Genomic DNA, 21,131 nt, shown 5'->3' with positions numbered 1-21,131 from the left:
GAGTTAGTCGTTTCCCGGCGAACTCGACCATGGTCGAATTAGTCGTTTTCCGGCAAACTCGACCATGGTCGAGTTAGTCGTTTTCCGGCGAACTCGACCATGGTCGAATTAGTCGTTTTCCGGCGAACTCGACCATGGTCGAATTAGTCGTTTTCCGGCGAACTCGACCATGGTCGAGTTAGTCGTTTTCCGGCGAACTCGACCATGGTCGAATTAGTCGTTTTCAGGCGAACTCGACCATGGTCGAGTTAGTCGTTTTCCGGCGAACTCGACCATGGTCGAGTTAGTCGTTTTCCGCCGAACTCGACCATGGTCGAGTTAGTCGTTTTCAGGCGAACTCGACCATGGTCGAATTAGTCGTTTTCCAGCGAACTCGACCATGGTCGAGTTAGTCGTTTTCCGGCGAACTCGACCATGGTCGAATTAGTCGTTTTCCGGCGAACTCGACCATGGTCGAGTTAGTCGTTTTCAGGCGAATTCGACCATGGTCGTATTTGCCATTTTCCGGCAAATATGACCATGGTCGTATTTGCCATTTTCCGGCGAATATGACCATGGTCGAATTAGTCGTTTTCCGGCAAATTGGACCATGGTCGAATTAGTCGTTTTCCGGCGAATTCGACCATGGTCGAATTAGTCGTTTTCCGGCGAATTCGACCGTGGTCGTATTTGCCATTTTCCGGCGAATATGACCATGGTCGTATTAGTCGTTTAGTCGAATTAGTCGTTTTCCGGCGAATTCGACCATGGTCGAACACGCCGTTTTTCTGAAGACTTGTCCATAGTCGAATACGTCGTTTTCGCTTTTTTCCGGCCGTCTTGGCAATGGTCGAATACGTCGTTTTCCAGCGACTCGACGATGGTCGAATACGCCATTTTCCGGCGGTTTGATTGATTGATTGATTTGTGTTAATCTGCTTAATTAATGGAATTGCGCATGTCGTGGGCGGGAAGTATCCATTGGTACTGTTGTAGTATCCAGATGACTTATACCCTGGTTCAAATCCCCCGTAGTAAAAGACCCCGAGATTACAAAATGGTGATCGTAAACACGTTGTGGAGTGTTTACGATTATTTCTAAGCAGAAAAAGGCTTATCTTGACAGATTACCGAGTAATTGACCGCATAAAACCAAAGTCACAAGTACTTATGACATGTCTTTTACAGATCGGTTGCCTATACAAAGCTGATTTGTGCAGTTTTAAAAGGAAATTTGTATGTATTCATAGTTTCAATCATGGCATATAGTGTTGATGGTGGTGTGGTATTGCAAGCCCTGACGAATGCTTGCAGTCAAGATCCTAGCTTGCTCAAGACGGCAGAGGGACAACTGAAAGAATTAGAGACACATCCAGGATTTTATAATATTTTATTGGTAAAGCATGGATGAATATTCATAGAATCATAGTTGAATATGAGATGTATTTCTCTTCTCTATAGGCTATAGCTAATATTCATAATATGCATGGTTATCACTAAGGTTATTTATACAGAACTCAGAACTTTAATGTACTAATCATATAGACCTTGAAGAAAGGATATTCCAGAGAAATCCAGTGTTATTGATATTTTGAAAGTGTTTCAAAGAAAATATCAAGTCTTAATATAACTAGTGTGTCTATATTTGGAACCTAGCATAGTATGCACACAGGATCATCATTAATTATAATTGCATTAGCAGGAACATATCATATGTTGTAAGATATTGTTTGTGGAAACTTAGATAGTTGCTAAGGCTGTTCCCAATCTCATTTTCTAGACCATATACAGAAATCATGTGGTTAATCCAAACGTGAGGTGGCTGGCGGTTGTCTGCCTAAAAAATGGTGTGGATAAGTACTGGAGAAAATCTGCTCCCAAGTAAGACATTCAGTTGATATATCAAAGTTGTGTGTAGTGGAGGACATATTGTGATATCAGTTTACTTAAAATAGTGCATTGTCTGACGAAGAAAAGGAGGAAATACGAAAACAATTGTTGTTATCATTCAATGAACCAGTTTCACAGGTACAGCTTCAGCAAGTGTGGGCGCAGTTTTTATGCTCTTTCATTTCAATAATAGCACTATTTGGTATCCCAATGAGAGAAATAAGTTTCTCTAGATGGTATCATGGTAGGATACATGTATGGGGATGCTTGCATGTGGTTGTTTTCACCTTTAGGAAGTCTTCTTGTAATACAAATGTAGAAATATTAGAGTTTCTATATATTTGAAATCATTTCTACTATAGATTGCATCCCAATTAGCTGTTCTGATATCAAAAGTTGCCAGGCTTGAGTCAAAGTCTTGGACTGCATTAATGCCAGCTCTCTCAGAGGTATTTAGTTAGAAATTAGTTTGTTGAATATTTATTGAAGAATCTGAGAAATGTTTTAACCTTTTTTTTCAATTTTTAAGGGTCTTCAGAATACTGATGCAATGTATCGCCTGAGATCTCTACTTATCTTTCAACATGTGGTGAAGATGATGGCTTCAAAAAAACTAAGTGTTGACAAAGAAAATTTTAGAGAGGTATACATATAACAAGTCTTTTGCATTCCATTTGTGTTTGGTACCTTTACAGTCCATTTATTTGCATTGTCCCCGATTGCATTTTTTAAAGTTTTTTTTCCAGTTGGCATCAAATACATTTGACTTCATGTTCACATTGTGGAATAGTTACATGGTAAATTATTTTGAGCAAATCCAAGCGCAGGTAATGATGACAAATTTTCAAAATATTGGGCCATTTTCCAAGGTGTCGACATTGAATATTTAAAGAAGACAATTTTGTCACATCTTAGAGTGAAAGTATTCATGAAGCACAGGAGGCCAGCATGCTATCATCCAAAGGTAATGTTGCACTCTGTCGATTAGTTACAATGTGAAATATACAATGAACTGGCCCCTAAAATAGCATTGCCTGCCAACACTAATTCAGTTACACATTCTTCAAATCCTTGCATGCAGTTATCCCAACTGTGATCACAGATTATTGTGTATGTATGCTGTATTATATAATTTCATTTTTCTAAAGTTTTGAGGAAATTCATGGTACATGGATTCAGAGAATTTGCTCCAAATTCGCAACCTATGGTAAGCTGTCAATTCATTGCAGTTATAGAGAGACAAATTAGGATATATAATATAAGCTTATTCATTTGGGTAGTTTTTAATATGTTTTTCTATCTTTATATAGTCATTTTTAAAAAAGTGTTTGGATGCATCCAGGCAATTGCTCAATATAAGTAAGTGTTTTTAACATTGTATTACCCTACCAATTTTTGTCATTATAAGGTAATGAAATAAAGCAGTTAAACTTGTGGCGTAAAGTTGAGGTTATGATTTTTCTTATTTACAGGACAACAGTTGCTATCTAATCAACAAATCTCGTCATTGCTTGAGAAACTGATTGCTTGTCTTGTTAAAGTGGTAAGGATTTTGTAAATTTCGGATATGAAAGAAAAGTACATTCAGTATCAGTCAACTGACCTTAAAAATTGCCTTATGTAAATTGCAACTTTACTGAATACAATGCGTATGTACTGGTATATAAGTTCTTGTCATATTGTTTGAAAGGCTTCGTCCATATTCATTGTTTATGATTTCCTGGAGTGAAACCACATGCTATTGAACTTTAGACATTCATTGCACTTTTCATTTCTTAAGGTCCTTGGTACTCAAGAATATCATCGATTATCGTGCATACCTTTGCTACAAGACATGCTTGAATTTTCAGCATTTTATGTTTTCACAAAACGTGGAACAACTTTGGTTTTCGAGAAGTTAATCATTTACTGTTGTAACCTCATGACAAATATCACAAAATGCGAGACATATAAGCCGCCGGACAAAACAAAAGGTTAGCTTTAATCCTCGCTGCTAAATGTGACCTTCTGAAACACCCAATACACTGTGTCTGAGATTGAACATCGCTTCATATTTTTAGATGCGGTTGATCAAATAATCTTAAAAGCACATCAGGTGAGAAGTAGCTTTATTTATACTGAAAACAACTTGACTATCAGGTCTAAACTGTTTTTTATCTACAGTAAAGGACGGATAAGCATCGTTTAATCTCATTGATCAAGTCTTACTCCTGTAGGAAAGCTAAACTAGTCTTGCAGTGCATATGGACTGGGTATCTTTTTCAACAACTATACGTTTTATTTCAGATTCAGAAATCGTTTTTCACGCAAGCTGTGCTTGATGAAATTATAAAAACTTTGGTTTCCCATTATTTCGTGCTGACTCGTGAGGTAACGTATGCCGACAGCACATTTTGTTGTTGAAAGAAGACAGAGGTTCTCAGTTTCATAACATCATTGCTTCGTCAACTTTTCAGGATTTGGAAACCTGGGATTCAGACCCGGAAGAATTTGGTATGTTTGATCTTCAAACAAAAGTTTGTTTGAATTAGTAGATTATCTGTTTATACCAAGGCTAAGTCTGTAATATTCTCACTTTTTTTTATATGTTCACAGACAATGAAGAAGTTGGTGAATCATGGCGCTATCAGTTACGGGTAAAAGAATTTATAGAGGAAAATATCAACAACGGGCAGACGCCATTACCTATTAAACAGTTTTCAATATATCTTTTTTTAATTCGTTATTTCAGCCAAGTACTGAGAAGCTGCTTCTTTCATTGTTCAGAGAGTTTCGCCCTTTGGTGACACCAGTCATTGTCAATATCATAACGTCTGTTCAGAGTAAGTTATTGTACCTTTCTGTTTTTAAAAATCATTGCAGTCTAGCACGTAATATAAGCCATCTATCCATGATCCGCTAAAGCTATATAAATCCTTTTTTACAGGCTTACCAGAGAGCGATGATCTTGGCATTTTGATGCAAAAAGAAGCAGGTATATAGAGGAAGATTTTTGTGCACGTTTCGTATAAAATTTCCTTAGTATTCCGACGAAAATTCAATGAAATTATTTCCGTATATATTCACCTTCTTTTTAGTTTACAACGTCGCTGGTTTGTGTTCGTACGATCTCTTTGAAGAAATCAACTTTGAAGAATGGTTTTCGCAGGGTTTGGTGAAAGAACTGCAAAACAAATCCACCGGCTACAGGATAATTCGCCGAAGGGTGATCTGGCTCATAGGACAATGGATAAACGTAAAGCTATCGCCTCCATATCGACCAATGTTGTATGAGATTATCGTCAGCCTTATGTCAGAGTCTGAAGATTTAGTGGTCAGTGAAAATTCCGACTTCTTGTTAATAAAAGCGAAAAACTAAGCCTCTGAATTCATGACAACAATCTTTTTTCATTTAGGTGAGACTGAATACATCAAAAACATTGCGATCTGGTATGCTTTTTGACTATGATTATATCTCTTAGCCTTTTCAAAAGTTATACCTTTGCCGGCTGTCGTTGAGTCTTATTTTTTTTTTCAACTTTCGACCTTCTCTAAAAGGTGTAAACTTTCGTAATAAGTTGACCTGAATTCCCCCAACTCTTGTTGATAGTTTCAAGGTTTATAAGAGTGTAATTTTTCTTCGTAACTTGTAGCTGTCGATGATTTCGAATTCAGAACGGAAGATTTTTTGCCCGTGAGTTTTTCGCTTGGGTTTAGAGACTGCATTAGAGTAGGTCTCGTACAATGATGTTGATTTGATTTTTCGTATTTCAGTATCTCGAAGCATGCGTTTCTCAGCTGTTTAAACTCCTTTGTGATGTCAAAGAATGCGACACTAAGGTATGTCAATGACATGGTTGTTGTGTGATGGATATGTTGGTATAAGTTTTGTGGAGATGATGGTTGGAGTGTTGGTTACCATGTTATACTGGTGATGGTTACCTGTTATGGATGATGGTGATAAGAAGTGACTTTAGTGGCGATAGTGTTCATGTTAGTCTATTGGTGAGGGTGATGGTGGTGGTGGTGATGGTAATAATGGTAACATCCTTTGACCTACGATTTGCTTTTATACCACAGATGCATATCCTGTTTGTTATGTCGATGGTTATTGAAAGAGTCGGGCCGAAGGTATGTATGCAATCACCAACATATCCAGTCCAGTATATAGAGTATCTCATATAGCCACAGGCTATATGAGTATCTCCAAGAGTCTTATAGTGCAATTCCGTTATCCAAGTGTTTTACGTTTTGTGAACTTCCAGATCAAGCCATACGTCGCATCTTTGGCTGGTTATCTTCCAAAGCTTTGGATCGAATCTGAAGAACACAACATGTTACGATGTTCCATTCTTAATACTCTCACTTTCATAGTCAAAGGACTTGGTTCCGAATCCGTCCATCTCTATTCCTTCTTAACACCTGTTATCCAGCTTAGTACCGATGTTAGTCAGGTAAGGGTTCAGGCCAAAACAAATAACTTGAAATACGCTTGAAATAACACGCTGAACATTGTAATATATATACATTACAGCCACCTCACGTTTACTTGTTGGAAGATGGATTGGAGCTCTGGTACTCTTCTCAATCGTCTTATTTCCCTGAACACATTTTATCAATATTTTAAAAGACTAATTTATCCACTATTTCAGGTCAAGTACTCTAAAATGTGCTGCTTTGATGACGCCAGAACTTCTGCATCTTTTCCACAATATGAAGGAACTTTTAGGCAAGTGGTTTTGGCGCCAAATTTTACTTGGTCTTTGAACCAGTGCTATTTCTGACGTCTTAAAATGGTCGCTGGTTGTTGTTGTTATCAAAATTCGCTCAAATCAAACCATTCCCTTTACCTGTAGTAATATATTTGGTCGCATCTCTGTAATCATCAAATGCGATCTTGGATGTCATTGTAATATTACGTTGCACCATTTAGAGCTAAGTTCAGAGAACCTAAGAACAAGTTTTTCAATTGTCGAGTCTTATATACTGCTTGGAGGACTGGAGTTTCTTCAGGTAACAATATTTCCCAATACAGGAACATAACTTTGGATCTTGACCTTAAAACACTATTGTTCTCGATGCAATTTCATCCAATATTTTCAGGCCTGGGGTCAGCTTGTTGTCACCACATGCAGTAATTTACTTGGAAATCTCAAACCTGAAGGGAATTTGATTTTGGCCAGAGTAAGTTCTGTATTAAAACTAGGATGTGCACTAAAAGACTAATTGTCATGGTTGTTGCCATTATGTGTAAAGCTCAGATAAAATGGTAAATAGTTTGCAAGATCGACAATTCTCATCTAAAGTAGATTGTAATGATATCCATTTCTAGATCATCGAAGTCGTATTTCGCATGTTTCCTTCGGAAGGACCAAGGTTGTTTGAACCAGTGTTGCCGAAGATTTTCCAGGCAGTTGTTGATGGCCAGGTATAACATAAAAACACTCGCTTATGAAGCGATGTTAACCATCAATTAGCAACGCTCTTCCAGTAAAATCATCTGGTATCAGACGTGTTATATTATCCAGGCGAATCTCCGTATTTTTCGAGTCCAGTAAAGGACATTAATCTTCATCGTCATTTTAGGAGTACGGTCCATTACTGGCCATCTACATATCTTTATTTGCCATTATCTTGCTGAAGAACAAACCGTATTTTGACACCTTTATTCAAATGGTCGCCGAGCAATGTGGAAAAACGGTATCTCGTTTAATTTATATGGCTTTTATAAAAAGTATCCCAAGGATATTCTCAAAGGAAATTTTCTTCACCGAAGATCATGTCCTGCGCCATCTTCATAGGGCAAACTAATGGTTGAAACTGTAGACATCGTCTTTTGATGCATATTGGTGGTTCTCACCAAAACAAATATATAAAACAAACAAGTGGTAAAATAGAGTGTGTTGAAATTTTTTTAGGTCAACGAATTGTTAGCAGCATTTGTGGATTCTTGGCTTGAAAGGGTAGGATGACCAAACCATGCATGTATTCCAAGCTTCCTAGACAAGATTCCTCAGTATATTAGATCGACTTTCTGGGATTATTTTATTATATGTTATGGTATCTCTTACTTTGGACGTTGTAATGTTTGTCTGCCTTTCCAGATGGATTCGATAACCAAAACAGAGCGAAGGAAACTCGCAACGATGGCCTTGTGTTCGCTTCTTCCCTTGAAACAAGAGTAAGTCGAAATTTGTATCCTGTATTCTTCCGTTTCACCGCTAACAGCAAGCGGTTGTTTTTCTTTTTTTGCTATAGACCTGTGCACAGTCGTTTTGCCGTTATTGTTGAGATTACTGTCGATGTTTTAAACGAATTGAATAAGGGAGACAGCTACCCTTCAGAGTAAGTATAATTGCAAATGAATAGTATTCGTTTCTGGTGAGTTTCTCTACCCTTGTGAAACAATCACATGAACTCATTACTGCCGTAGCTTTTTGCTCATCAATCCAGATGATGACGAAGACGAGGAGGATTTTGATTCCCAAGAACACCTGCGGCGTAAGGAGGTGGGTCTTAAAGTCACTGATATTTGGTAAGCAAAATAAAGAGCAAATGCTCAGCCAACGGGGGCTTTATTGCCCAAAGGCAGGAGGTCAAGCAAATGCAAGCATTGGCAATGTTTGTGTGCACGAATCATGAGTTTGCTGTTGAAATAATGTCGTTAAACGGACAAATGCTTGATATTTTCATTAGTTGAACACCAAGGACCCGGTGTTCACGGTGAAACTAACGAAATTCGTTGGAGAGATTTTGCAACAATGTCAACAAGTCTTTGGTGAACAGAATTTTCAAATCATGATGGCGTCTGTTGAAAGCTCTGTGGTGAACGAGTTACAATCCTTTTATAACTCTGAAAGGTAAGAATCTCTTTTGTAAACAGTGATTTTGTACAAATTCTGCGACAAAGTCCCACCAATGTGTTTTGTTATCCCCTGATTTGTTAATAGGTGACAAATAAAGAAAACATTTCAGTACAAGATGACATCGCACTCTGTGCACCTGGAAGCAGCCGGGCGAATTTAGAAATCCATGTTGGTCGTGGTGTAAATACTTTCATCAGAAGTCAAAGTCCCAGAGCTTTTCTGAACTGCTTTTCAGATGCTATCTGGAACAAAGTGGTGATGTATATCCGTAGTAATTTTTTGCTGTATTGTAGCATGAGGGTTGGATGTACTTATCAACGATATAATACTTCACGCATCAGTTGGAGAATGAGTAATTCTGTGATGTTTACACGACGCTTCAGATACGGTTAAAGCTGCATTATCATCAATGGCTAACTCGCATCTTTGCGAAGAATTGTACAGAAAAATACTGGCTTCTTTCTTCTTCGGAGGCAGGACAGACGTTTGTGACGTGATCAATTTTAATTAGTTACGTAATAAACGAATGGAAGTTACTGTAATTATTGTAATTACAATCAAGTGACGTGATGAAATGACGTTTTTAACAGCGGCAGTGAAGGGGAACTAAATGTTTTTGTGGAAAGGTGGTTGAACACAGTCTGAGAAACTGCTGTTTTTGTTGCTGTTCAAATGTAGAATGGGAATCTGGTAGGAATGCTGATTTGTTACGCTTACCTATAGCTTACCTATAGAGTACCTGCGAACGGGCAAGTCTTTATCGCACAAAGGCGGAAGTAATTCTCACGGAAGTACTTAAATTTATCGGTTTATTTTAAAGCGTTTCTAAACTTTCTATAACAGATTGTTTTAATGTTTTGAAGAAAATTGGTATGTATGTATTAATGCATATAAAAATATGTGGTTTGTCTGATTTGCTAGATTGCTAATTTGATACATTTACCCTGAATTTACATGTATGGTACTTTAATTAATGAGCAAGTGCCTAGTCAAATCTTATCTTCCTAACGATTTTAGTGCAATCAGATTTTTAGATGGTCAGTGTCTTTTGATGGTAACCAAAGTTGAAGATACTTTGGGTACTAATCTGTGGAGCCAGGAGATTTCTGAGACATCAATAAATATGTTCAAGTTTTGGATTGATATTAAAAAAACAATATGACATTAAAGATTCATCATCCCAAAGATTTCATGCACCTGGCTTTTCTCTGTATTTTACTATTTTTTCCTCATGGAAAAACTGTATCCCAGTCCTGTCAAACAAAGGAGGCAGATTCTTGTTACAAGAATGGTAAAAACAAATACACAATTCAGGAATTCACTGATGATGAACTGTTTGCAAGAGGTCACCTAAAACCGTTTGGCTCTCATCGACCTCCTGATGAAATTGTGGAGGAATTGCCTTTCATGATATCACCACAAGATTTTTATATGAAGTATGTTGTCCAACACAAGCCAGTGGTTATAAAAGGTAGATAAAAGTTGTTTTAATTGGATTTTATTGCAATAATACTTCATAAGCAGCTCAGGTTTGACCGACAGACGTTTTTCTCTCATAAACCCTCTTGTGCAATTTAGGAGCAGTGAAACACTGGCCTGCGTATAAACTTTGGACAGATGAGTATCTTAACCACACCTATGGTGACACCATGTTCAACATGGAAACCAAAGATGACGACAAGTCTAACATTCCTAAATCCATGGAACTTAAAAATTTCCTCGAAATCTACCAACGCGCAGACAGATACTTGGTTGATGAGGTTCCACCAGACATGAGGAGAGAAATAATCCTGCCTCTGTGTTTGCGTTGTGAGGAAATTGACAAGTATTTCTTTGTCTCGTATTTTTGGTTCAGTAATGGAAACACCTCATCTACAATGCATCTTGATACTGATGAAAACATGCTGTGTGTTGTGAAGGGTCACAAAGAGGTTTTTATGGTTTCCCCGGAGTATTCTGGTGAGCTCTATGTGGATAGCTCCAAGCTACTTGGTGTATTAGATATTAATATGGCCTCTGTTGATCTGGAGAAGTACCCAAGGGTTAAAAATGTTCATTATGTGAAGGCAAATGTGGAGGAGGGAGATATGGTGTATATACCACAAATGTGGTGGCATCATGTTTACTCTAGGTAAGTTACTATCCCAGTTTATTGACCTCAGTGGTACAGTAAAACTATAAACTGATCTTTAACGGTTAATTTAAAAGAAGATAGAAATTATATATAGTCATTAGGGTAAACGTGTCAATGAGGTTATTTCATCTTCAAAGAGCTGGACGACAACAAGCTGTTGCGTTGTGGTGGAAATCGAAGCCATGGTTAAAAGATGGTGTCAGAAAATCCACACAACTCTTAGACCACGAACAAAAAGGTATTTTAAAACACGCGTTTATTTCGCTTGATAGTACGTTACCACCACAAAGTTGAAGTAGGGTAGAATTGATGCATTCTTTCAGCGTAATTAAAGTCTAAACTTGGTTCTGAGCTTTTTGCATCGAAACTGAACCGAACTGAGTGTGCAGTGTGCACTGTATTCCTTTCCCATTCTAATTTTACTTTCATTCTTCGTAGAAAGATCAAAGGTGAAGAACTCGTATGCAAATATTTTAGTTGAATACGAAAAATGGGTACAAGATGTTAGCGATGAGCGACCAGCTATCGCGTGTAAGGAACAGCAGGTTTTCATGAGTCAATATCAGTTTGAAACGGATAAAATTCCGGACGCTGAACAGACATTGGGAGATGGTGGTGATCTTGAAGAGGTAGCGCAATTCTGAGTCGAGATATTTCAATTCAGAGATATTTACTATAACAAGCACACATACGTGCAACTTTTTTCAAGGTAGTTTCTCATGAAAATTTTACTTTCGCTAGGAGGACCATATAAAATACAAGGAAGACTCCAAGGTATCCCAACTAACGGAGGAAGATTTTGACAGGGAGGACATTGCTTCCCAACTCCCTTGTGATTTCGACCGCGAGAATTTAAAATCCCCATGTTACAATAAACCTTGTCAAATGAACGACGATGATCTCGAGTGTCTGCGCTACGTTCTGGACTACTGTGGCGTATTTCAAGACAGAGGATGCATCATCCAGTTACCTCATCTCCTCAATAAACTTGATTCAAGTCAGTATAGAGTACTGAAAAATATGGATACGACTTTTGGGTCGGGAACTCAACGCTAAATTCGACCACTCGAGTTCTTTGTACTAATTTCAAGGGCCTTAATTTTTCTATATCGATGTTTTTTTTTTAATTTTGGGCACTCCATGCATAATTTCTACCATAGACGATGTCTATGTTTCTACTTAAAACTGCGAAAGCACCTCAACGTTTAAACGTTATTGGAAATAAACGTCAGCAACCTTGTTTAGGATTATTGTTGGCAAGGTTACACAGTGCAAAGCCGTTGTTACAAGGCACAAAATTGTGATGGTTACTTCGGCTTGGCAAGATTTTTATTCTTGAAAAGATGAGAGCTAGTCTAGAGTAAACTTCATAAACACTACGTAATTAATATTTTAATGAAGTCACATCATAATAATTAGTTAACCATGGTGAATTGCGTTGCCAATATATATATTTGGACAAGAGTTCGAGCACTGATTATTTAACTTTAGTCTTTACATTTTACTGCAAGGCTATGCAAACTTGACCTGTAAAATGACCAGTTCGGCTTTCTGAAAATACCATACAATATTCGGTTACCAAAAATATAACTTATTCTTTTAGTTTTAGTATCTAGCTTTCGTTCGTTCAGGTAAAACAGAAATCAAACTGGCCAAGATTCGATAAACGTTATTGGAAAAAACAGTCCCAACATATTACTAAATTAGTGATTAGAATCGCTCATTTTAAAGCTAACTTCGGTTTAACAAGGAGCAGTTAATCAAAGTGGTTGTGCTAGTTGTGTGGTGTTCAGTATGAAAGCATTAACGAGGTATTCATGAAATGTGTTTACATGCAGTAAACGGGATTAAATATATCTGAATTTACTTTCAAAGTTAAGACGTTGAAACTGTGTCTGACTAACAACATATAAGCTTAAAATTCTAAATATGGACGCATATTAAAGGCTACAGCTTCACGGTGAACACCACGTTGTTTTTTAAACTTCTAGTAAGAGTTCTGAACGGCTGCTGTAGCACCAGCTACGGCTGCGTTTTGGACATGCTTGTTTGACATTGCTCCTTGGGCGAATTCCGCCTGGGCTTTCTGAATGCTAGCACCAGTTGAACGATAGATAACGTGCACCTGCAACAGATCACGTACTTTGTTAGTTACTTAAAAGGGAGGGAGAAGATATCGAAAATGCAAAACAAAACTTCAACTAACGAAACTTCTGGTAAAAAGTAAAAAAATTCTATTTCAATATATACGCATTTATGTATAGAAAAATGCGTACTTTTCGTAGCAAAATGATTTCCAACAGTGCGTTGATAACGAAGAGCCCAGCACAAGCAAACATCATGAGGCCAACGACCCTGCTTCCCCCTCCATCACTGAAAACGTCAGCTCCATTGATAAATCCACTAAAGATGAACCATATCCAGTTAAAAAGCATATGATTGGGAATAGTACACTTGCAACGGGAAACATGCTGCTCCTTCATTATCATAAAGATTTCTACTACAAGCGTGATTGTGAACTTGCACTTTTGAGTTCTTTAACTAATTGCGTTTTCAGATGGCAATTTTACACCAATGACGTGGTTCTATATTATCGTTTTCCTATCTGAACTTTCCGACAATATTGCATGAGTATAGCATGTGTGCATTGTACAGTGTACTCTTATACAGACTTACCATGTTCCGACCTGGCTCACACCAAGACAAGCAACTCCATTGAACAAGATTTGAAAGAACAGAATGAAGAAGAAAACCATATAACTGAACGAGCTGTCGCTTCTAAAAATGCCAAAAAAAGGTTTTGTGTTCGACTGGAATACACAGCAAGTGCTAACATCTAATAATTCATAAATAGAAATTGCTCTGAATTGTGCTAAATATTTACATATATTATGGCATTGTTCATAACATAACATGGCATACCGCCTTACCAGTTACATAAAAATTGTTAACTTACTTGAAAGCATTATAACTTGGTCTGTACCAAAGGCAAAACGAACACGGAATAAACAAAAGAAAGAATATGATTGCAATTATGAATGTGACTGTTCCTGGTCCAGTGTCCACACATATGTATGCCAGAGCACATATCAAGTTGTAAAACAATGTGAAACAGTAAACTGCAATGAAAACAAACAAAACATTACTGTAAAACTGTAGCCAAAGTGAAAATTTAGAAAACGTAAAAGCGCCCGCACTTACATTCCCAGGAGTAAAAAAGCATTTTGCTGGTTCTTTGAAAATCTGGTGGAATATCCACGCTGATGTCATGGAAGAAACATGGAGTAAAAGGACAGAACTTTGGAAATGGGGGAAAGTTATTTTTCCTTTCTGAAAAAAGAGTATGATTTCTTATTACTAAGAGAAGCGTTTTTGTAGAAAAATGTTCAATATTAATCTTAGGTACCTCGATATTTCATTTGTTTTAATTCTTGTTCTTTTTCATGAAGCTCAGCAGCTCTTCTTTCAAGTTCCTAGGAACATGGTGAAAATTTATGATGAATAGTTCTACTGAAAAGGTAGCGAAGACTCATTCATAAAGACTCATCCATCCATTCATAATGAATACAATCACAATTCAATGGGAGCTTGTGATGTTGGATTTGTTCTGACTATATATATACCTCTTGTCTTTTGGCCAAATTTTCTTGCTCTGCAGCAACCTAAATTTAAGGAGAAAAACATAAAACCATTATTTCCAAACATTCTCTCCATCACAAGTAAAATTATCTACAGAGTAAATAGTCAAGGGGTAGATTAGCATGTATCACAATGTGGATTGATTATTTATAAGCATTTCAATCAGTGACGCATACTACAATTATTTGGTCAGCGATTCCAGTACATTCTGCTTTACACTTACCACGCTATATGACGAAACTGGTTGTTCTGATCGAGTATCAATTACTGCTGGATCAGACGGCTCAGGAGGGGGGATGGGAACAGTTGAAAATTCTGCGGACTATAAAAAGAAATTACTCATAATTGGAACTCTCTTCACTTTACAATTAAACCAAACTTCTCAACAGCTGATATATCGTAGACTTACCTTGCTCACATTATTATCGGCAAAAGGATTATAATCTTCAAAGCCTGCAGCACCAGATTTGGCCGCGGCTGGAGGTGGTTTAGTTGCCTTTGTGACAGATGGATCCTTCATACAAATAGCCAATGTTTAGTACTTGTTCAAAAACCTGATCTTCAGTATGAAGTCTTACTGGATATGGTATAGGTTATAACATAGGCATAATTTACCCATTTCAGGACCACCTTACAATGATTACATGCACAATGCAAGATGGTTCTGTCTTTTAATTTATTTATTTCAATTTCTAGGTCAAGGTTACAGCAGGTCATAAATGTATTTACAAATAACTGTGGAGAAAATCCCTCAATTATGCACATTTTAACTCATTTCATGATTATCATATAATGAATGGAATAATATATTTGGGAAGCAATACCTAATTTATCAACGTTGTAAAAGCCTTAAATAATTGCCTTTTATCAAGAGCAGATCGTATATTTCTCCTTCGGATCTTGAGAAATATACGCTCCTACAATCTATCGTTCGTTAAACCATAAACAATTACAATTTCTATGCCGTATACAGGCAGTAAGTGCAAGTTAAAAATTGTGAAAGTTCACAAATCATGCCCTACAAATGCTACTGTCACACAAGCAAAAAGGCAAGCCGAAATCGCAACAAAAGCAACTCACCGCAAATGGATTTTCGTCATCTTCGAAAGGATTCTGGTCCATAGTTTGTGTCTAAGTTTTAATATTCAAAATCAAACCAAATTGTGATCTCTGATTGTCGATGTTTCGCCTCATAAATTTTTTCTACGTTCTTTAATTTACTGAGAAAGAAGCAGATGACGTCATGGGGAAGATTGGGTGGGGATTCCAACTCCAAAAGGGGGGGAGAGAATTTTTGAATAGGAAAAGAAAAGTTACATGACGTTCTTAGGAGGGAAATAGTGAACCGCTAATATGTCATCGTGGCTGGTCGTGGGCTTAGCAACTGGTTTCCATGGTGACAATTTCCCAAAAAGTGACTGAGATTGATTGAGAAAACGGAATGATGGAAAATAAAAAAATAAATATGAAAGGATTTGTATGACTATTAATTATTTGAAATAACCATAAACTCTTTAGTAGCTAAAACATTATATAAGTAATTCTAATGATCCCTGTTACAAAAACAAAACACAATTTGAAATATTTGAAATTATTTTTGTTTCCACTTTCAGGGGTATATTTCATATTTTTCATTTTGAGGTTTGAAACAACAACAAGCAAAGTTTGCTGTTTGCCAGTCTTGTTTTGCTTCGCTTTGCAGAAACACAAGAAAAGATCCTCCTTTAAAACTGAACATTTTCCACACTTTTCCACACGATGGCTTCAGATCCTAGACTACGCCAGCTTAAAATAAAAACAAACGTGGTAAAAAGGTATTTTTCTGAAGATAATTTGTGAGGCAAGATGCAGGTTTTTTTCTGAACGGCGTATACTTGCTGTACTACGATATTTTACCTGTGATTTAGGATAGGAAAAGAAGTTAAAATGTATGAAAAGGAATCACAAAGTTTGGAAGAAAAAGTCAGACAGATGGAAAGCGAGGGAAAGGATGAATATGACATACGAAAACAGGTTTGAATATTCTTGGCTAGAAATTTTTAAATGACGTTGGGAATTCGTGTTGTAGCATTATATTGAAAGCATTTCATGTTTAAGAAAATTTTTTCGAGCTGTTTTTATAAAATTTTGATTTAAAAGTTGCAATGATGTCATGATGTTATTTATAGCATCATGATGTCATAGTTAACCTTTTGTATGATGTCATAATTGAGTTGGAATGTAATAAATATCACATTCCGAGCTAGTTATTAATGACACATGATTATCTTGTGTATTTTAATGTTACTGATATGAGCTTTCTACTTTCCATTGTTTTTTTTTTGCAGAAAGAAGTTTTAGCGGAATCTAAATCGATGGTACCAGACACCAACAGAAGATTAAAAACAGCGATAGAAGATCTTAAATCATATATGGTATACTTCAATAATGATTGACCAGAACTTAACACCATATTCTTATAACATTTGTGGTATTGTTGCCATCTGTTTAGGGTGAAACTGAACAGGAGCTGTCTGAGAGCAGAGAATTTGAGGAAGCAAAGACGTTGCTACAAGATGTTGATTCTTAAACTTTTTAAAACAGTCTTACTCAGATAGATTTTCATTTCATTATGGTGTAATATAGACATTTCAATTAATAATTTAGAAAATATTGATAAGCATTCTGTTGAAGATGCTATGGAATTGAATGTCTGGGGAGAAAAACTTTTACTTTTCTGATTTGCATCAAATCAGGTCAAGTGGGTCACTTCCCTGCCAAATATGACACCACAAAGTTCGCACCCCACGCGGGCGACCTCCTACCCAGGGTGTTTTCCCACGCGGGACGCTCCCCCCTGCTGTTCATTCGAATGTTTGGCGTCATTGATTTGTGACGTCACCGTAAACAAATCGTTGTCAGGGAGCTAGCAATAATATGAACAACCGAATTTCGAATTAAAAAGTCAACCATAATCGCATTAAGTCCAACTTTTGAAACTTTTTTTAACAAGCAGGTCGTTCTTGTCAACAAAATATGGATGAAAAACCCGCGGGAAATGTTTTAGAAATCGAAAATCTGACCAAGAAAGGACATCAATTATTGCAAAATGGCGATGTTGAAAACTCGTATCTGACATATGAGCAAGCTGTCACCTTGGCTCAAGACACGAACGATGCGTTCACGGTGCGAGCATGTCTGTTCAACCTCGGGGCTTGCTGCGTAGCAAGAAACGAAGCGCAGAAAGGCTTGGAGTTCCTGCTACGAGCTGTGCCGCCTGAAAGACAAAGCGATGGTGTCTTGAATTTTTGTGATCTAAATTACAATATGGCTATAGCTTATGACTTGCTGGACAAGCCAAATGAGGCCAGGAGATGTTATGAGACTGCTTTGGAGGGCTACAGAGAGTACTCAAACTCTGAGATGGTAGCCGAGACCTGCCTAAAACTTGGCGGCGCACTAGCGGCACTTGCCTCACTTAAGGAGGCTGTTGAGGTTTTACATGAAGGTGAAATGGTTTTTCGGCAATTGATGGACCAAAGGCATGAGTTACTCTGTTTAAGTAGCAGAGCTACGTTGTTGGCAGAGCTGAAGGATGAGCGGTCTCAAATGTTGTTGAATTCGGTTATTAATAAGGTGGAAGCACTTGAGAATGATACATTAAAAGGTTCGTTAATAGGCTACAAAATTGACTGCGAACATATCATTCTATTTCTCAACTTCTTTGTTATCTTTTTGTAGCAAAGGTTTACAGTGATATAGGCCTGGTGTGTACGTCATCTGGTCGTTACGACATTGCCTCAGAGTATTTGGAGAAGTCCCTCAATCTTCTTCAAGAAGTTGGCCAAAGAGACAAAAAACTTCAAGCTTCGGTATATCAAAACCTTGGTGCTGTGCACAATCAACTTGGGACATATGCCAAGGCTGTTGTGTACCATGAAAAAGCAATTGAACTTTACGGTAGGGCTGTGTTAACTTGATGGAAACTGCACTGATCAGAGAAACTTTAATACAAAAATTCCTTTATCCCTTCCCTAGGTGTTATGTCAATGAGATACTCTCAAGGCCATTCATTCAGCAATCTTGGTTATGCTTATGGTCAACTTGGAGAACTGGAGAGATCTCAAGAACAATTTACCCATGCCCTACAAGCTGCTAAGGATTGCCAGGATTTCCGTGGTCAATGGCAAGCCTATGAAGGTCTTTCAGCAATACACTTCCAGAAAAAAGACTTTGAAAAAGCAGTGGAGTGTTTAAAAACTGCTTTAACTGTTCTTCCTCTTGGAAGGGTTACAAATGAAAATGAGGTCCAGGAACGAATTGTTGCTAAGTTGACAAATGCATTGGAAAAACAACTGACAGAGAAACAAACCACAAAACACAGCAATGAAAAAATGAAAGTGGATGGAAAGAAAGGATTGTTAAAAGAACAGAGAGGTGTAAATAAGGATGTTAGTTTACAGAGGGATACAGCTATTGCTATCAATGGTTCTTTTCACAATGAAGAAACTTTACAAGATAATGATCCTCCTACTGAGTCTTCACCAAAAGTTGGTCATGTCAGGCCACGGGAAAAGAACCATAAGTTTATCGCCCGTGGACTGGCTATTGATGAACCAACTTCGGACATAGAGCAATCAGATGGATCAGACTCAACTTTTGATACCGTATCAAGCTATTCGGGACAAGCATCAAGCTCTATGCATGAGCCTGCTAGCGAGACAGGAAGTGTGTGTCCAACTAGTAATCTGGAGTCAACCGCTGGGTCAGCAGCTCTATCTCCACCTAAAAAAGACCCACTAAATAACACCTATGAAGAGCCACAGGATATAATTAATGTTATAGACACTGGAAGATTAAATATTCATGAACTGCCACCAGGCCCCCGCGATACTCTACTGGCAGCATCAATTAGCGAAGACGCTGGAGCCCAGGAACTAACGACTATGGGCAAACTTCGTAAAAATAAAAATAAATCAAAAGTTTGTGTGATTCAATAAATATTCTTTGATACATTGTTTCTCCTTTTCTTCTATCAAACGGCTGTTATATAGGTAACCAACGCATGTCAATTTTTGAAAGAGTACATTACTGTGCAAACGACAAATTTTGATTTATATTTGCGGGTTTTAGTATTTTTTATGCAGTATTTGGTAATTATGGCGTTGTTGCCATAGAAACAGCGAGTATTCCACTTATTTATAAATAGAGGAATAGAAAAGAACTTTAGAAAGAATTTTAGACGTTTTTGTGTAAAAAATATGACGGATTATAGTGTGAATACTTTGAGAGTAAATAATTCTGGTGGAAGAACGTTACTTGAGAATTGGGTTGAAGAAGTAAGCAAACTTTCTGTTTTTAAAGTGAAAATATGGCAAACAAGACACATGTTTCAACTCCAAATTTTCGACTTTATTCCCAAGTCATCTTGTTTTTGTAGAGAGCATGTAAGCAGTACGAAGAGCCGGACAGAAAGCAATCCCATCTTCACAAACATGGGCATAAGGTATAAATCTTAATCGTCAATGATCACAGTTCTATTTACTGTGCAATGATATAGTTGATTTTGACCTTAGGGTGCAATTAACAGACAACTTGATTCGCTCCTGAACTGCTTTTTTAGGGTATCCTGACAACTAAATTTGACTCCAAAGTTGAAAATCTATCAACAACAAAAGATTCGTACCGCCAACCTTCTGGTAGCGGTGTCCGGGCAAAGGGAAAGAAATTGGAGCTACTTGAAAAGCATCTTGTTGAAAAATTGAGGTGAAGAAACGAACCAGTTTGACAACAATTCCATCTTTACCAACACATGAAACATAATCAAACATTGCAGAGCAGTGTTAATGATAATTGCTCACCATAATTTGTTGTATTTTTTTAGTGCTGAAGTTCAGGAAGAATTTCACCCACCACCAACTCCTCCAGATTATAAATCTGTCACAAAACAAGATTTCTTTTCAAATGGTACGATATTTCTACTTAATACATGTCAAAATATGCAATGATTTAATTTAAAATTAAGGCTTTTTTCCTTTATTTTGTTAGAATTTATTCCCCGGGAACGTGTACCACGACAGGTGTGTGCAGTAAGAAGACTCTATGATAATATAATCATTATGTCTTCAAAATTTATTTCACAGGTATATTTTCAATCATATTAAACAGAATTTTTAATAAATATTTTCAGCCTCATGATGTAGTCAAAGAGCAGCCACTCACATATTGGTCGGAGAAAGCTGATAGAATTCATGTGAGTGTACACAGACACCATGCTAAATTCTTTCATTTTTGCAAAAAAAATATTAGTAAATTTGGTTTTTGGTCTTACAATCAATATTTTTTCTATAGGGTGTGAGCCAAGTTAAAACAAAAGACACTCCATTTCGAAAGAATGCTTCGTTTAGCACGCCAGTGGAGCATCAACTAAATGATCAGAAACCTTACGAACGATGGAACTTTGATGGTGTTTAGATAACTGATCACTTTGATTTTGATAACTTTGTAAATACTAATATTATAAATCCCATTGCATATATTATAAGTCTCATAACTAAATATTCTCAGGAAATATAACTGGCTTATATTCCAGGAGTGCTTCAAAGTTGAAGCCGAAAATATTACATATTTTCGGGCTTTGCTGATGCCATAGGGTTTAATTTGAT

The 21,131-nt window shown here is 37.1% G+C and overlaps 6 protein-coding genes across 6 annotated transcripts; 5 read left to right on the top strand and 1 right to left on the bottom strand.

Annotated features, from left to right (window-relative positions):
- The first annotated feature begins 820 nt into the window (after positions 1-820).
- Positions 821-9,337, top strand: LOC114522465 (importin-11-like). Its single transcript, XM_028543151.1, has 35 exons — positions 821-1,375; positions 1,760-1,860; positions 1,935-2,007; positions 2,232-2,318; positions 2,399-2,512; positions 2,616-2,696; positions 2,785-2,833; positions 3,018-3,076; positions 3,180-3,228; positions 3,342-3,412; positions 3,650-3,842; positions 3,930-3,964; positions 4,156-4,239; positions 4,326-4,362; positions 4,465-4,505; positions 4,601-4,691; positions 4,796-4,843; positions 4,947-5,182; positions 5,265-5,298; positions 5,502-5,542; positions 5,623-5,688; positions 5,929-5,979; positions 6,114-6,302; positions 6,383-6,423; positions 6,501-6,577; positions 6,782-6,861; positions 6,952-7,032; positions 7,181-7,276; positions 7,435-7,548; positions 7,767-7,811; positions 7,953-8,029; positions 8,107-8,193; positions 8,282-8,357; positions 8,545-8,708; positions 8,799-9,337. The coding sequence occupies exons 1-35, from the start codon at positions 1,238-1,240 to the stop codon at positions 8,800-8,802; spliced, it is 2,910 nt and encodes a 969-aa protein (XP_028398952.1). The 5' UTR covers positions 821-1,237; the 3' UTR covers positions 8,803-9,337.
- Positions 9,338-9,492: 155 nt separating this feature from the next.
- Positions 9,493-12,166, top strand: LOC114522466 (F-box protein At5g06550-like). The gene is made up of 6 exons (XM_028543152.1): positions 9,493-9,584; positions 9,741-10,185; positions 10,293-10,845; positions 10,986-11,086; positions 11,287-11,477; positions 11,590-12,166. Exons 2-6 carry the CDS (start codon positions 9,873-9,875, stop codon positions 11,902-11,904), a joined length of 1,473 nt encoding a protein of 490 aa, XP_028398953.1. The 5' UTR covers positions 9,493-9,584; positions 9,741-9,872; the 3' UTR covers positions 11,905-12,166.
- A 58-nt stretch (positions 12,167-12,224) lies between these two features.
- On the bottom strand, positions 12,225-15,729 carry LOC114522467 (secretory carrier-associated membrane protein 1-like). The gene is made up of 10 exons (XM_028543153.1): positions 15,568-15,729; positions 14,897-15,001; positions 14,711-14,809; positions 14,472-14,510; positions 14,255-14,321; positions 14,050-14,178; positions 13,805-13,967; positions 13,525-13,626; positions 13,125-13,251; positions 12,225-12,973 (listed from the first exon to the last, which is right to left on the bottom strand). Exons 1-10 carry the CDS (start codon positions 15,607-15,609, stop codon positions 12,836-12,838), a joined length of 1,011 nt encoding a protein of 336 aa, XP_028398954.1. The 5' UTR covers positions 15,610-15,729; the 3' UTR covers positions 12,225-12,835.
- A 386-nt stretch (positions 15,730-16,115) lies between these two features.
- On the top strand, positions 16,116-17,123 carry LOC114522664 (tubulin-specific chaperone A-like). The gene is made up of 4 exons (XM_028543401.1): positions 16,116-16,301; positions 16,395-16,500; positions 16,815-16,901; positions 16,979-17,123. The coding sequence occupies exons 1-4, from the start codon at positions 16,246-16,248 to the stop codon at positions 17,054-17,056; spliced, it is 327 nt and encodes a 108-aa protein (XP_028399202.1). The 5' UTR covers positions 16,116-16,245; the 3' UTR covers positions 17,057-17,123.
- A 232-nt stretch (positions 17,124-17,355) lies between these two features.
- On the top strand, positions 17,356-19,643 carry LOC114522718 (tetratricopeptide repeat protein 24-like). The gene is made up of 4 exons (XM_028543460.1): positions 17,356-18,133; positions 18,208-18,426; positions 18,505-19,448; positions 19,614-19,643. Exons 1-4 carry the CDS (start codon positions 17,503-17,505, stop codon positions 19,641-19,643), a joined length of 1,824 nt encoding a protein of 607 aa, XP_028399261.1. The 5' UTR covers positions 17,356-17,502.
- A 22-nt stretch (positions 19,644-19,665) lies between these two features.
- Positions 19,666-21,053, top strand: LOC114522613 (sperm-associated antigen 8-like). Its single transcript, XM_028543347.1, has 7 exons — positions 19,666-19,805; positions 19,907-19,972; positions 20,090-20,232; positions 20,351-20,433; positions 20,515-20,546; positions 20,657-20,719; positions 20,818-21,053. Exons 1-7 carry the CDS (start codon positions 19,728-19,730, stop codon positions 20,938-20,940), a joined length of 588 nt encoding a protein of 195 aa, XP_028399148.1. The 5' UTR covers positions 19,666-19,727; the 3' UTR covers positions 20,941-21,053.
- Positions 21,054-21,131: the final 78 nt, after the last annotated feature.

Source organism: Dendronephthya gigantea, unplaced genomic scaffold (genome assembly GCF_004324835.1).
Source record: "Dendronephthya gigantea isolate DGI-Jeju-01 unplaced genomic scaffold, DenGig_1.0 000023F, whole genome shotgun sequence".
NCBI classification, from domain to species: Eukaryota; Metazoa; Cnidaria; class Anthozoa; order Malacalcyonacea; family Nephtheidae; genus Dendronephthya; species Dendronephthya gigantea.
The sequence above is the reverse complement of the archived record's forward strand: the minus strand, read 5'-3'. Positions and strand labels throughout refer to the sequence as shown.